Source organism: Chinchilla lanigera, unplaced genomic scaffold (assembly GCF_000276665.1).
Source record: "Chinchilla lanigera isolate Chin_1 unplaced genomic scaffold, ChiLan1.0 scaffold00064, whole genome shotgun sequence".
Classification (NCBI taxonomy): domain Eukaryota; kingdom Metazoa; phylum Chordata; class Mammalia; order Rodentia; family Chinchillidae; genus Chinchilla; species Chinchilla lanigera.
In genome coordinates, this window is record NW_004955465.1 from 1152833 (window position 1) to 1166852 (window position 14020).

At 43.5% G+C, this 14020-nt stretch overlaps 1 protein-coding gene across 1 annotated transcript in view; it reads right to left on the reverse strand.

Annotated features, from left to right (window-relative positions):
* The window catches only part of Sirt5 (sirtuin 5), a 38388-nt gene that overhangs the window by 23616 nt on the left and 752 nt on the right, over positions 1–14020 (reverse strand). Inside the window, exons 2-4 of the mRNA XM_005398799.2 lie at positions 8309–8458; positions 5186–5319; positions 2336–2561 (exon numbers count right to left, since the gene is read on the reverse strand). Of these exons, the coding sequence (XP_005398856.1) occupies positions 2336–2561; positions 5186–5319; positions 8309–8423 (475 nt within the window). The 5' untranslated portion in view covers positions 8424–8458. The remainder of the gene's footprint in view (positions 1–2335; positions 2562–5185; positions 5320–8308; positions 8459–14020) is intronic.

Genomic DNA, 14020 nt, shown 5'->3' on the forward strand with positions numbered 1-14020 from the left:
CACAGAACACTCAAAAATCAATAGCATTCCTATACAAAAACAACAAACTCACTGGGAGAGAAATTAGGGAAACCACACCCTTCACAATAGCACCCAAGAAAATGAAACACTTAGGGATCAATCTAACAAAGGAAGTAAAGGATCTATATATTGAACATTACAGTACTCTGAAAAAGGAGGTTGAAGAGGATATCAGAAAATGGAAAGATATTCCTTGCTCATGGATAGGAAGAAACAACATAATGAAAATGGCCATAACCACAAAAATTTTAAACAGATTTAATGCAATCCCAATCAAAATACCATTAGCATACCTCACAGAGCTAGAGAAAACATTCCTAAAATTCATTTGGAACCAGAAAAGACTGAGAATAGTAGAGGAAATCCTGGGCAACAAAGGCAAGGCAGGAGGCATCACAATCCCTGACTTGAAATTATACTACAAAGCTATTGTGATAGAATCAGCATGGTGCTGGCAAAAGAACAGACCTGAGGATCAGTGGAACAGATTAGATGAGCAGACACAACTACAAACACACTGAGTCATGTTATCTTTGACAAAGAGGCCAAATGTATCACTGGAAGAAAGATAGCCTCTTTAATAAATGGTGCTGAAAAAATTGGCTCTCTACATGCTGAATACTAAAACTTGTACTAGCACCATGCACTGAACTAAAGTCAAAATGGAATATAGAGCTAAATATTAAAACAGAAACATAAAGTCTAATGGAAGAGAAAGTAAATAGAAATCTTGAAGACATAGGTGTAGGCAGAGAGTTTATGAACAAAATCCAAACTGCTTGGGAACTACTTCAAAGAATCAACAACTAAGTTCTCATGTTATTAAAAAGATTTTGCACATCAAAAGAAATCACCAATACAGTGAAAAGACAACCCACAGAGTGGGAAAATATTTTAACTAATTGTGCCTGAGACAAAGGACTTCTATCTAGAATATATAAAGAATTGAAAAATATCACACACACACACACCCCCAAATTGAAAGACCCATTCCAAAAATGGGCATCTGAGATGAATACGAACTTTCAGATGAAGAAATACAAATAGCAAATAAATGTATTAAAAAATGTTCAACATCACTGGTCATTTGTTTTTTTTTGTTTTTGTTTTTGTTTTTGTTTTTTCTCAGGTACCGGGAACCGAACTCACGACCTTGCACTTGCCAGGCAGGCGCTTTTGCCGCTAAGCTAAATCCCCAGCCCCTATCACTGGTCATTTTATAGATGCAAATTTAAACAACATTGAGATTCCATCTCACCCCAGAAAGAATAGCTATCATGAAGAAATCAACCAATAACAAATACTGGAGGAGCTGTGGGGGAAAAGGAATCCTTCTCCACTGTTGGTGAGAGTGTAGACTGGTGCAACCACTGTGGAAATCAGTGTGGATATTCTTCAAAAAACTAAAACTAGAGGTCTCACTTGACCCAGGTATTCCCCTATGGGCATTTTCCCAGAAGAATTAAAAACATCACACCATAGTTATTTATGTGCCCCCATGTTTACAGCAGCACAGTTTGCAATGGCTCAATCTTGCTGTGCAATAGCACAACCCAAATATCCATAACTGAGAAATGGATAAAAAAGATGTAGTATCTTTATATAATGGAGTACTACTCAGCTATAAAGAAGAATAAACTTGAGATTTTTATAGGTAAATGGATGCAAATTGAGACCATACTCACAAGTGAAATAACTCACTCATATGTGTAAACATCATATTGTCTCCCTAGTATAAGAAACTGAAACAGTTAATAAAATCCAAATTGTACAATAGATATGGTGAAATGGGAAGAAACTGTTCAAAAGGAAAGAGAAACTGGCATGGGGGAAAGGAGATAAGAAGGAAGGGAAAAGGAAAGAAAATCTATATATAAGTATACTAGTTAAGATAGTTATACTACTAATGTCTATTCATTGAAAAGAAAGGTTTGTACTTACATTGTTTGATCCATTTTTCATGCCTATAGCTCATAATCTGAGCAACTACTTTGAAGATAATATGCACTGTATTGACCATTGTTACTCTTCTGTTACCTTGTTTTGAAATTTTGTATTATTGTTTCTACTGCTTTTTCACTTTAAAATAAAATTAAAAAGGGCAGGATTGGGCTGCAGGTGAGCAGTGCGCAGCTTTCCTTAGCTGGTGACACTGAGCCCAGCCCGGCAAAACCTGACAGCCTCGCGGAGCATGATGTGCACAAACCCACACCCACAAACCACATGGGCTAGGGAACGTGCGAGCCTCCTGACGGCCTCCCAGAGTGCACCGCCACACCGGCTGGCACATGTTTAATGGCCTGACTCCCCTCACCGTGGATCTCTAACAGGTTCTTGGTGCCAGCCCTTTGGTGTAGCTCATCGATGTTCTGGGTGATGACCATGACCCGGCGGCCCTGCTTGCTCAGCCGGGCCTCACATTCAGCGATGGCGTGGTGCCCGGGGTTGGGCTCCTTGGTCAGGATGACCTCGCGCCGGTAGTGGTAGAACTCCCACACCCGTGAGGGGTTGCGGGCAAAGGCCTCGGGGGTGGCCAGTTCCTGTGGGAAAGGAAAGGTGTGGGTCAGGGAGGCAAAGAGCCTGGGACGTGGCTGCTTCAGATCCCCAGGGCAGGCCGAGACTAAGGGATGGAGAAGTAGTTCTTTATTACCCCAGGGAGAAGGCCAGGAAAGCCCTCAAGCAAGCTGTGCACAGGGTAGAGCCATGTGTGGGACAGACTCTTCTTCACAAAGCCTCAGAATATATGAAGACAATCTCATTCTGAGGTAACTCAGGAAAAAAAATATGAAATGCAAGATGCCCAAGAGAGGGACCATGGTCACAACTGGGAAACTCAGGTTTTCTAACTCAAGCCATGACGTACACCCAACGGCACATATACATACAAGTACGCACATACCTGTCACAACCACACACCTTATATACATAAAACTGTACACCACATACACTACACAGAAGATACACAAACTACACACATATACACAACCACATACAACTGCATACACATATTAAAAACAGTGCATTTATAAACAGAATATGTAAAATATCTCTGTTCTAAAGTATGGTTCTTCTGCAGACACCTCTTAGCTGGAAGGGCAGAGCAGCGGCTCTTGAAGGCTGGCCTCTGATGGGAGGGACATAAGGAAGCGTTATCGGGGATGGAAATATTCCACTCTGGCTTGTGGAGGTGGTGAGATGAACACGGGTGTATCCACCTTGCAAAACTCAGCACACCATAGCCACGACATCCACACATGTGCGATATTCTGTGTAAACTCTGCCTTGGGAGAAGCTGGTTCCTCTGTCAGGGCGAGTGTCCCATTCACAGGGGACACGAGATGTGTGTCAGGCCTTCCGCAGCAGTGACGCCAGCCCTCCCTCTGGGAGCAATCTCGTGTGCTGTGGGGACCCACATCCCTGCACCCTTCCCTCCTGCTCACAGCTGTGAACGGTGACCTGTGCACTCCGGGCATACTCACAAGTCCTATATGGGTGGCATCAGATGCCTTCTGCTGACCTTTTTGCCACCAAACTGGGAGCTGCCTGACACTGGTGCCCCTGCCCAGGCCTCCCAGGCTCACAGCTGCTCTCCAGGGACCCTCAGATAGCCCCTCTTTCTTGCTGGTCCTACTGGCCCTCTGCTCCCTTTCCCCTGCTCCACTTTTCAGGGGAGGATCAACAACCTAGAAGGTGACAACACATCCCCAGCATCTGTCAGCTCACACATTTAATGCAGAAGAGGCAGGTTCGTGAACTTGCACTCAAAGAGACACTGCCGACTAAATCAGGAAGGCAGGTGCTGACTGTAGTAACTTGCGACTGCCTTCATTCAACCAACACAAATCTACCCAGCACCTGCAGTGCGCCAGGTTCGGGGAGCTGGGAACAGCATAATGGATAAAACAGACGAAATTCTGTGCTCTCCAAAACAGGATTTTCCAGACCAGAGGGACAGAAGGGGATGGAGACGATGGACCAAGATGGAGTGTTCCAGAGGGACAGAAATACTCAGTCTTAGGCTAGAGGTGTAGCTCAGTGGCAGACTGCTTGCCCAGCATGTGCAAGCCCTGGGCTGTATGTACCCTAGCACTGCAAAAACAAGGAAAAGAGAAACGTCCCATGTTGCAATGATGGTGGTGGCTACACAACTACATCTGTTTCCTAAAACTCACTAAATCATACAATTAAAATTGATGACTTTTACTCTATGTATAGCTCAAAAACTGAATTTAAGCTAGGTATGTTGGCACATAGCTATAATCTCAGCACTGGAGGGGTGGGGGTTGTGCTGAGGCTGGAGGATTGCAAGTTCAAATCCAGCCTGGGCAACTTAGCAACTTAGGCTCTATCTCAAAATAAAAAATTAAACAGGGTGGGGTGCTGCTCAGTGTGTGAGGGATGTAGCTGAGTGTGGTACTCCCACATGGAGCAACAGCGCCACTCTGTTTACTCAGGCTTGAGTGCCACACACACACACACAAAATCTGAATTTAAAGAAACAGTATCACACATATTTAGATTCATTTAATAGCCTTCCTGTAAATGAACATCAAGCCCTAGGCCTTGGACAATTGCATTTCACTTTTAATGTGGATACGTCACAGAAACTTTGAAAATACATAATTTCAATTATTTTTAGAAAAATAATGAATTGTTCTAAGATTTCCTGATTCCATTTTCTTTTTCTTTTGCAGTACTACAGATTGAACCCAAGGCCTTGTGCATGCTAGGCAACATGGTAGGAAAGTGGTTTATCACTGAGCTACATCCCCAGCCCGTTTTTAAAAAATCTGAGACATGGACTCGCTAAATTGTCCAGGCTGGTCTCAAACTCACAATCTTCCTGCCTCAGCCTCCAAGTAGCTGTAATTACAGGTGTGTGCCACTGCTTGTGGCTCTGATTCCTCTTGAAGGCAATTACCAGGAGAAACTTATTTTTTACTTGAATAAATGTAATCTATTCACAGCTAGAAGGAAAGGGAAGTGGCTGCTTTGCTTAAATTTCTGACCTTAATCATAGGGACTCTGTGTTGGCGCCAACATCAACAGGACAGAAGGGTCACTGCCCATTTCAAGGCTTTCCCTCTGCGCATCTGTATCGGCTCTGAGTCAGCCTGTTGTGACCTCATTCAGAAGGACTTACTGTCCTGGAAATGCTACTAACCTGGGCTTTCCACTTCCTCCAATAGCCGCCAGGTCCTCTGAACGTGGGAATCCCACTTTCAGCACTAATGCCAGCCCCAGAGATGATGACTATGTGCTTGGCGCTTGCAAAGCACTGCCGAAAATCTGCCATATCTAGACAGAGAATGAAAGCTGTGTCAGTCCAGCATGCCATTTGGACATTTATACCCATAACAGCTGTCTATAGTTTGAAATATATATGAAATTATGCTTTCAGATACGCAAATAAAAGTCGTTCCTGTATCACGAAGACACCATGTCACCTACAGTGCCTTAAAGCCTAGGAATCTCAGCTCCGCCTCCCAGAGGAATTGGTTGATCACCGTGTGATCTGGGGAAATTCCTCTTCTTCCTCTTTTTCAGGTGCATAGTGGTGCTCGCCTTAGAGTGGAGTTTGGTGCAGATAATAAAAGGCTGACAGCTAAGAAGCCATCTTCCTTCGTACAAGCCAAAGCAAGCTTGCGTGTTTGTGTGAGGGCCAAGCTGAGACCCACTGGATTCCAAAGCCCCAAACTCCTCTCCAGATCCACCTTCCCTATGGGAATCTTGCTAAGCCCATCTTTTCCTAGCACAGACCCAAGCTCCTCCTACCCACCCAGGAAACAAGCATCCTATTCCAAATGTGGGCAAAATCTTCTTTTTCACACTCCAACAAGAGTCAGGCATATTCTCAGGCATCACCAGACTTGGGATGCAAGAGGGGAACTGAGCCCCAAGAAGGACGTACACATGGCTCGCCTTCACGCCCTCCACCTCCAGGCAGCCCTCAGGGGAGAAGGGGCAGCAGCTCTGGTTAGCAAGGGCCCCCTGGGCCACCATTCAACACCAAAGTGCTTCCCATGGACCACAGCTGGCCCTTTCCCCTGAAACCAACACGCTCACCCAGGACAGCATCAGGAACCAGGCTTGGAGCTGACAGGAGACTGGGCTGCCATTGTTTCTCTTCGAAAGAGAGCTAGGCCACACGCAGCCTTTGGCTGGAGCAACTCTCCTCTCTCAGGCCTTGCCATCCTGTGGGCCCCATGGGCAGGGCACACACTAGTTCCCTGGCAGGGTAGGCAGCAAGGGTACAGAGCTTCCAGGAGGAGAAGAGACTTCCTCTTCCATCCTCCCCACTGGTGAAGCAAGTACTGGCCCAACGCTGTCCCAGATGTAGAAATGCTCAGGAGTGGCCAACTTGTGTTAGAGCATGAAAGGTCTCAGCTGAGGAGGGGCTGAACTCGTCCCCGACAGAGCAGCTTCCTGGCCTTGCCTTCTGAGAAGAGGCCAGTGAAGAGTAATGAGTGTCCCCGGGAGAACCATGGCAGGCAAAATACAGACAAGGAAGAAAGACAGTGGAATGGGGCTCAGAGACAGTGAACTTGGATAGTACCCAGAATGGGCTGCTTCTGCATCCCTAGCTGGTAAGGGGGTCACACTGGTTTCTCATATGTGGATAATGCCCTCTAGGCAGGGATAAGAACCTCCAAGTGCTCCAAAACCAGAGCCATACACTGTGAATGATCTGGGATAGAGACCCTGGTAAAGGCCCAGACTTCCCTGCCTTCTCCTCCCTTGTCCTACAGTGGACCGTGGCCAGCATGAACAAAGGGTAAAAGTGGACTCTCAGAACAGAGGCTCAGAGCTCCAGGTCCTCTCCAGCTACACTCCTGGAGCTGGCTGGGCTATGCTCATGGCACCATCAGGTGAACAGAAATGGAGAAGGCTCCAACATAAGGTTCTCTTCAATGGAACCAACCCACTACCCGGCCAGTCATGCCAAAGACTCACCTACCCTCGAGGCTCTTTCAGAGCTAGGCAGGTGAGAAAATAAGGCCTATCTGGAGACTAAAGCTGCCCAGCCAGAAGGAATTTGGAAAAAGAAACCCATGCTGGGTAGACCAGAGTTTCTAATCTGGACTAACTTTCTGGAAGAACAAGGTACAAGTACTGTACATTAATAATAAGAAAGTGTAAAAAAGAAAGAAAAAGAAAAATGTACTTTTCCAGGAACTATCTGTATGAAACCTGGGTCCAATCCATCCAAACATCCCTCAAGACTTCACAGTGTACTCCTAAAGCTACCACCAGCCCCGGTGGTCTTCTCTACCCCTTGGGGAAACTGACACCTCCTGACAAATCCCCAGGTCTGAATGACTTCTACTAAGGTACCATTCTAAAAGCAACTTTTACAAACAAGTAAGGTCAACTAGGTTTGGTTCTGGAAAACAGGATACAAGATACAGTGATGTTATGAGGTATGAAATATTTTCCAGGGCTGGGGATGTAGCTCAATAGTAGTGCTTGTCTAGCATGCACAAGGCCCTAGGTTCAACCTCCAGTACCACAAAAGCAACCCCTACCACTACTGTTTTCCGGTTGCTGAAGGCAAACCTGCTGGTGTGCTGTGAGGCCTGGCCTGTTGTGGAAAGGCCCACCGCAGGCCACAGTCAGCCGTGCACTTTTGGATCCACCACAGGCTTGGAGTAGCTGATAATGGAGCGGAACTGGGCACCTTTGCTTCTTTTCCATCCCCAAGGTTGGGCAGAGGGGAAAGAGGCCATATGCCTGAGCAGACTCACAGCATCAGGAAAAGTTATTCAAAAGTTGAAAATAAGGCAAAAAGAGCATGGCTTGACTTTTCAATGTCATACTGAAGCTCTGTCTAACAGGCTACCTAGGGATCACTGATTATAAAAACTGGCTAGTCCCCCTGCTTCCTGTATATGTTAATTTACTGGGTTTCATCATGTACAAAGATTTTGACCCTCATATTGCCCAAGAGGAAAATCACTGGCTTTCTCCCCTGCAGAGAGAGGATGGGTTTTAAATACCCAAGAACTGGTCATGTAGCTCAGTGGTAGCTCAGTAGTGGAGTGCTGGCCTCCATGGGTCCAATCCCCAGCACCAGAAAACAATCCAAAAACCCCCAAATCATATGTGAAAAGCTCAAACGTAAACATTCTGGGAGAGGCAGAACAAAAACAAAACAGCAAAGACAGGGCAGCTTTGTCCAAAAGGTTGCACAACACCTACTTTGACACAGAAGTCCCCTTGGACTGCAGGCGCACTCAGAAACATCACACGGTACTGGGAAGGGGATGGTGCCCTAGGAATGACTTACTGGAGCTTGGACGAGCCATTATTAGGCAAATCTTGCTTTGCGGATAGGCTAGAGGCTTGTGTCCACAACACAGCTGGGAGATTAATCGGCTTGTACCAATCTGAAGAGGTCTCATCAGGTTTTCTTTGTGGTACTAATTCTTCAGATAGGCTTTAGAAAAAATCCAAAAGAGAAACAATCAGAAAAATATTCAAGTATACATATGCACACGTGTGTGTTAAGAGCACTTTTATATACACACTCATCTAGATGTTCCTTGACTTACAATGGGGTTGCACCTTGATAAGCCCATGAGAAGCTGAAAATTTTAATTAAAAATGCACTTAGTACACTTAACCTGCAGAACATGATAGGTTAGCTTTGCTTAACCTACCATAAATGTACTCAGAATACTTCATTAACCTACAGCTGGGAAAAATCATGTAATGCAAGGCCTAGCTGATAATAAAGCACTGACCATCTCATATGATTTACTTAACATAGAAAACAGCACCAGGGTAAAGCTGAAAAGTCTTAGAACAGAATCATCATGAGTCAGAGACTGTGCAGATAAGAATATTCTTAATCTTAGTAACAGTAGAATCTTAGTAACAGATCTTCATAATGCCCATCCTCTACACAGGCTGTTTGCAACTCGGGTTCTCAAGTGCTCCCAGGATGTGTGCGTGCATGGGGTGGAGGGGTGCGGAGCAGTGCTTCTCTACGTCAGCAGCAGCAGTGTTACCTGAGATGTCAGGAATTCAGAGCCTCAGGCTCCACCCCAGACCCTCCAGTCAGACAGTCTGCAGACAGAACCCACACTCCACTTCCCAGCCATCCTGATGACCACTGCAGTGTGAGAATCCCTGCCGCAGAGGCTTGGGAAAGAGTTGGATGGGAGGAGTCACATGAAAAATTGCTTTTAAAAAGATATGAAAATCTCCTTAATCTCTCTAAACTTCTGGTCAAGGACACATTCACAGTATGTAATACAGCTGCTATCAAAAGACTGTATGATTCCATTTGTATCCCAGTCTAGACTAAGGAACCTGAGGGACAGGAAGTATGTGTGTGGCCACTGGAGCGGGGAGGAGTGAATAAACATAAAGGGCCGTGACTAGATGGGGAGGTAATGCAATTGTCCCATACCATGTGGTAGTTACCCGGTGTCTACCAAGACTCTCTGAACTCCACACAGAAAAGGATTAATTTTACTGTATGTAAACCACACTTAAAAATAATAGGCACAAGGGTTCCATTTTATGAAATGAAGACTTCTGGAGATTGGTTATACAACAACGTGAATGTACGTAACAATATACTTTAGTACTGTCTTGAATTTGTGTCTATAAAAAGAAATCATAAAAAAAGAACTGATGTGGAGTGGGATAGAGGGTAGATGGAGAAAACAGCAGAGCAAGGGTTTCAACACAGGTTACTACATTGTGTGGGTTGTCTATCCTTCCAGCCCAGCACCGCGAACGTGTATCTGTGGCTGAGCAAAGCGCCAGGAGAGAATTTGCCATGAGAACTGCAGGGCGATTCGGGAAGAATTGCAAGGCACTCTTACGGCGTTTGGGCTGGTGTTGGTTCATGCAGGAAGGAGTTCACAGAAGTGTGTCTTTGTCTCAGACTGGCTGCTGCTAGGAAACAGCTGCTGTGGTTGGCTGTTGTAACAAGCCTTAACTAAAAGGTGGAAGGACTAAAATGAGGCTGATACTGACTGATCAACAAGTGGCAATCCCTCGGATCGGCCAGGATGGGAGGGAGGTTGGTCCTTTTAGTGGTTTAGACAGTCTTCTGTTTCTGTCTGAGTTCAGACATGGGCACTGACTGGTCCTGTTTTTGTTCTGTCCCTATTATTTTTAAGTGTGATTTACTGCAACATTAGGGGAAACTGCATACATAGTGTACGGGAACTCTGTACTATTTTTGCAGTATTTCTGTAAGCCCCAAATTATTCTAAAATAAAGTTGCTTACAAAAAACAACAAAAAACCAAAGAAAAGCATTATATTAAGTAAAATAAGCCAGGCACTAAAGGCTATTTTTGAAACCATTTTATGATACTCTGAAAAGGTAAAACTGTAGGTACAGAAATCACATTAATGGTTTCCTGGGACAGAGATAGGTGAGAAAGTTAAGAGAGAGCAAAGAACTTTTTAGAACAAAGGAAAATTCTATATATTTATTTTGGAGATGGTTGGTGGTCATAGAACTGTAAAATAAAAATCTAACAAGTTCTATTTCAGTAAATCTCACTTAAAAATAAGATGTAAGCATGACATTTTCAACATAACTGGTTTCTACTATAATCAAAAAGACTGCAAAAAAAGCTTAGAATGAAAAAAAAAAAAAAAATGGCTAGAGGACAACAGCCCAGGCTGAACATCCCTAATGCAAACAGTTGACATGCTCCAAAATCTAAAACGTTTTGATTGTCAATGATACCATACTGACCCTATGCGACAGGTCATAATCAAAATGCAGCGTCACTAAAAATATTATATAAAATTACCATCAGGCTTATGAATCTAATGTGTACACGAAACTTAAATGAATGTGTTTAGACTTGAGTCCTTTCCCCAAGATATCTCAGTAAGGGACTATCTTAGTCACTTTTCTGCTGCTGGGGAAAAATACTAGACACCCGCAACTTAAAGGAGGAGAGATTTTGGCTCAGGTTTCAGTTTAGGGTTTGCCAGCTCCAAGAAGGAACAGCATGGCAGGAGGGCATGGTGGAAGAGAGCTGCTCAAGGCAAGGGGGAAGGAGACAGAGTGCATGAAGGGAGGAACTGGGAAGGGAGCTGAACCCTTCCAGGCCACGCCCCCAGTGACCAGACCCAGCCTCCTAACAGCAAGCCAGCTCTTCTGCCCCTAACCAATCACCTTCCAAACCCAGGAGGTTCAAGGGCCACCGTAGATCTAAGCCATAACAGAGACACAGGAAGTGTTACTACGGCTTAATTTTATTTTTTAATTATAGAAAACCCTAAACATACATGACTACTAAAATAATGAACCCTAATATTTGTCACACAGCTTCAGGAGGATTTAAAAAACATTGTCATAGCAGATAATTGTTAAATTTGTATATCTAGATGAAAATTGTAAAGACTAAAGCCCCCCAAATGTCTATCTTTAACTACAGGCATCTTACCTGATGCATGAAGTTATTTTGAGCTTACTGTGTGTGTGTGTGTGTGTGTGTGTGTGTGTGTGTGTATTAGCTATTTGTTTCAAAGATTCATATGTTTATCTCTACTGTTGCCTTCTAATATTTTAATTTGGAGGACATCACTATGATCGAGACTTTCATTTTGATCCAGAGTCAACTTGTGGGATATAAAATCAACATAGAAAAGTTAGTAGCACTTTATACACTAACTGCGATCTGCCCAAAACAAAATTAAGACAATCTTATTTAAATAAAATATTTAAATACTTAGAAGTAGATTTAATCAAGGAGGTGAAAATAAAAACTGCCTACTGAAAAGAAAGCACTGATGAAAGTAACTGAAGAAGATACAAATACATGGAAAGGTAATCTGTGTCCATGGATTGGAAAAGTATTGCTTAAATGTACATAAAACAAAAGAGATTCGGCTGGGGATTTAGCTCAGTGGCAAAAGCGCCTGCCTGGCAAGCGCAAGGTCGTGAGTTCGGTTCCCGGTACCGGAGAAAAAGCAAAAAAAGGATGATATTTGCAAAAGAGATTCAATACAATTCCTATCAAAATTCCCATGTCATTTTAAATGAAAAGACAATCCTAAAATTCATGTGGAATGACAAAAGATCCCAAGGTAGCCAAAGCAATCTTGAGCAAGAAGAACATGGCAGAGGAATCGCATTCCTGATTTCAAAATATTAGAAAACTATTATAATCAAAACAGTACTGCCATAAAATATATATTATATTATATGTAAATCATATATTATATTATATTTGATTATATTATAATCAAAACAGTACTGCCATAAAGAGGTGCACTGACCTACAGCCCAGCATACAAAGTCCAGATATAAATCCACCCATTTATAGTCAATTAATTTTCAAGAAAGATACCACAAACACACCATGAAGGAAGGACAGTCTTGTGAAAAAGTAGTGCTGAGAAAACTGGCACCCACTGGACCTTTATCTCACTCCATGGATGACAAAAGTAAACTCAAAATGGATTGAAGAAACTTAAAGACCTGAAGTTGTAAAACTATTAGAAGAAAACACATAGAAATTGCCATGACACTATTCTGGGCAATGATTTCTTAAAACAGGCAACAAAAGCAAAAATCGATCAATGCAAGTTTCTGCACCACAAAGGAAACAACTCCCAGGCTGGGAGAAAATATATATGACGTAAGGAGCTAATACCTAAGCTATACAAGGAACTCAATAGAAAGAAAACAATTTTTAAAACAGGCCAAGGACCCAAACAGGTATTTTTCAAAAGAAACCAATATGAATGGTCAAAAGATATATAGAAAAATGCTTAACATCTCTACCTATGGAGAAATGGAAACCAAACCTCTGTGAGATATTACCTCACCCCTTTTAGAACGGTTAGTATCAAAAAGATGAAAGACACATGTTATCAAGGATGTGAAGGGCACCCTGTAGAATGTACACTTTGGGAATGTAAATTACTACATCCATTTTACAAAACTATGGAGATTCCTCAAACAACTAAAACTAAAATTACCACACAATGTAACGAGTCTTCTTTTGCATATACAGCAAAAGGATTTTAAATCAGTGCGTTGGCAGGGGTCTCTGTACTCACACACTAATTTCAGCATTATTTAAAATAGCCAGGGTATGAAAGCAACCTAAATGTCCAAGATAAACGGATAAAGAAAATGTGGGACATGCACATAATGGGATACTACATGGTCTTTAAAAAGGGAAATTCTGGGGCTGGGGATATAGCTGAGTGGAGCCCTGGATTGGATCCCCAGCACTGGAAGTGGAGTAGGGGAGTATTCTGCCATTTTTGACAACATGGATGACTGTGGAGAGAAAGGGTACATGAAATAAACCAGGCATGAAAAATAAATACATGATCTCAACACTTGTGAAGTATACAAATGTGGAACTCATACAGAGAGCAGAATGGCAGTTACCAGAAACTGCTGAGGGAGCAGTTGAGAAAGGGGAGTTGTTGGTGAAAGGGTACGAAGTCTCACTTAGATTGGGGCAGTAAGTTTTAGGCGTGGTCACCTTAGCTGACAACACTGTATTGTTTATTTCACAACTGCTAAGAATAAACGCTCTCACCACTAAAATCCAAGTAGGTGAGGTGACACATATGTTGATTAGCTTTATTTAATCTTTCTACAATGTTTGCATAGATCAAAACATCACATGGTACGCTATACAATTACTTTTCCACAGAAAGTTTAAAAATGTTAAGGAATGGAAAAATACATGGTAAAGAACATTGCACAGGAACTGTAAAAACTGTCGGAGGTGTTCAACTCTTTGGATAACTCAGCTACCTAAGTGCAACACCAATCCCCCTGTTCACTCTGGCGGACTGCACGCCCTCCACCGCCTGCTCTCCTCAAGGTTACCAGCGACCTCTACCTGCCAAACCTAAGATCCAGCCTCGGAGGAGCTGATCACTTGGCAGGGAAACGCGCGCTGCCCCTGGCTCGTGGCCCCTCACCCTTTCCCGGTCTTCCTCCGGCTCTCCGATTCTCCCAGGGCTCCCCACCCCGGCCCCACGCAGGAAGG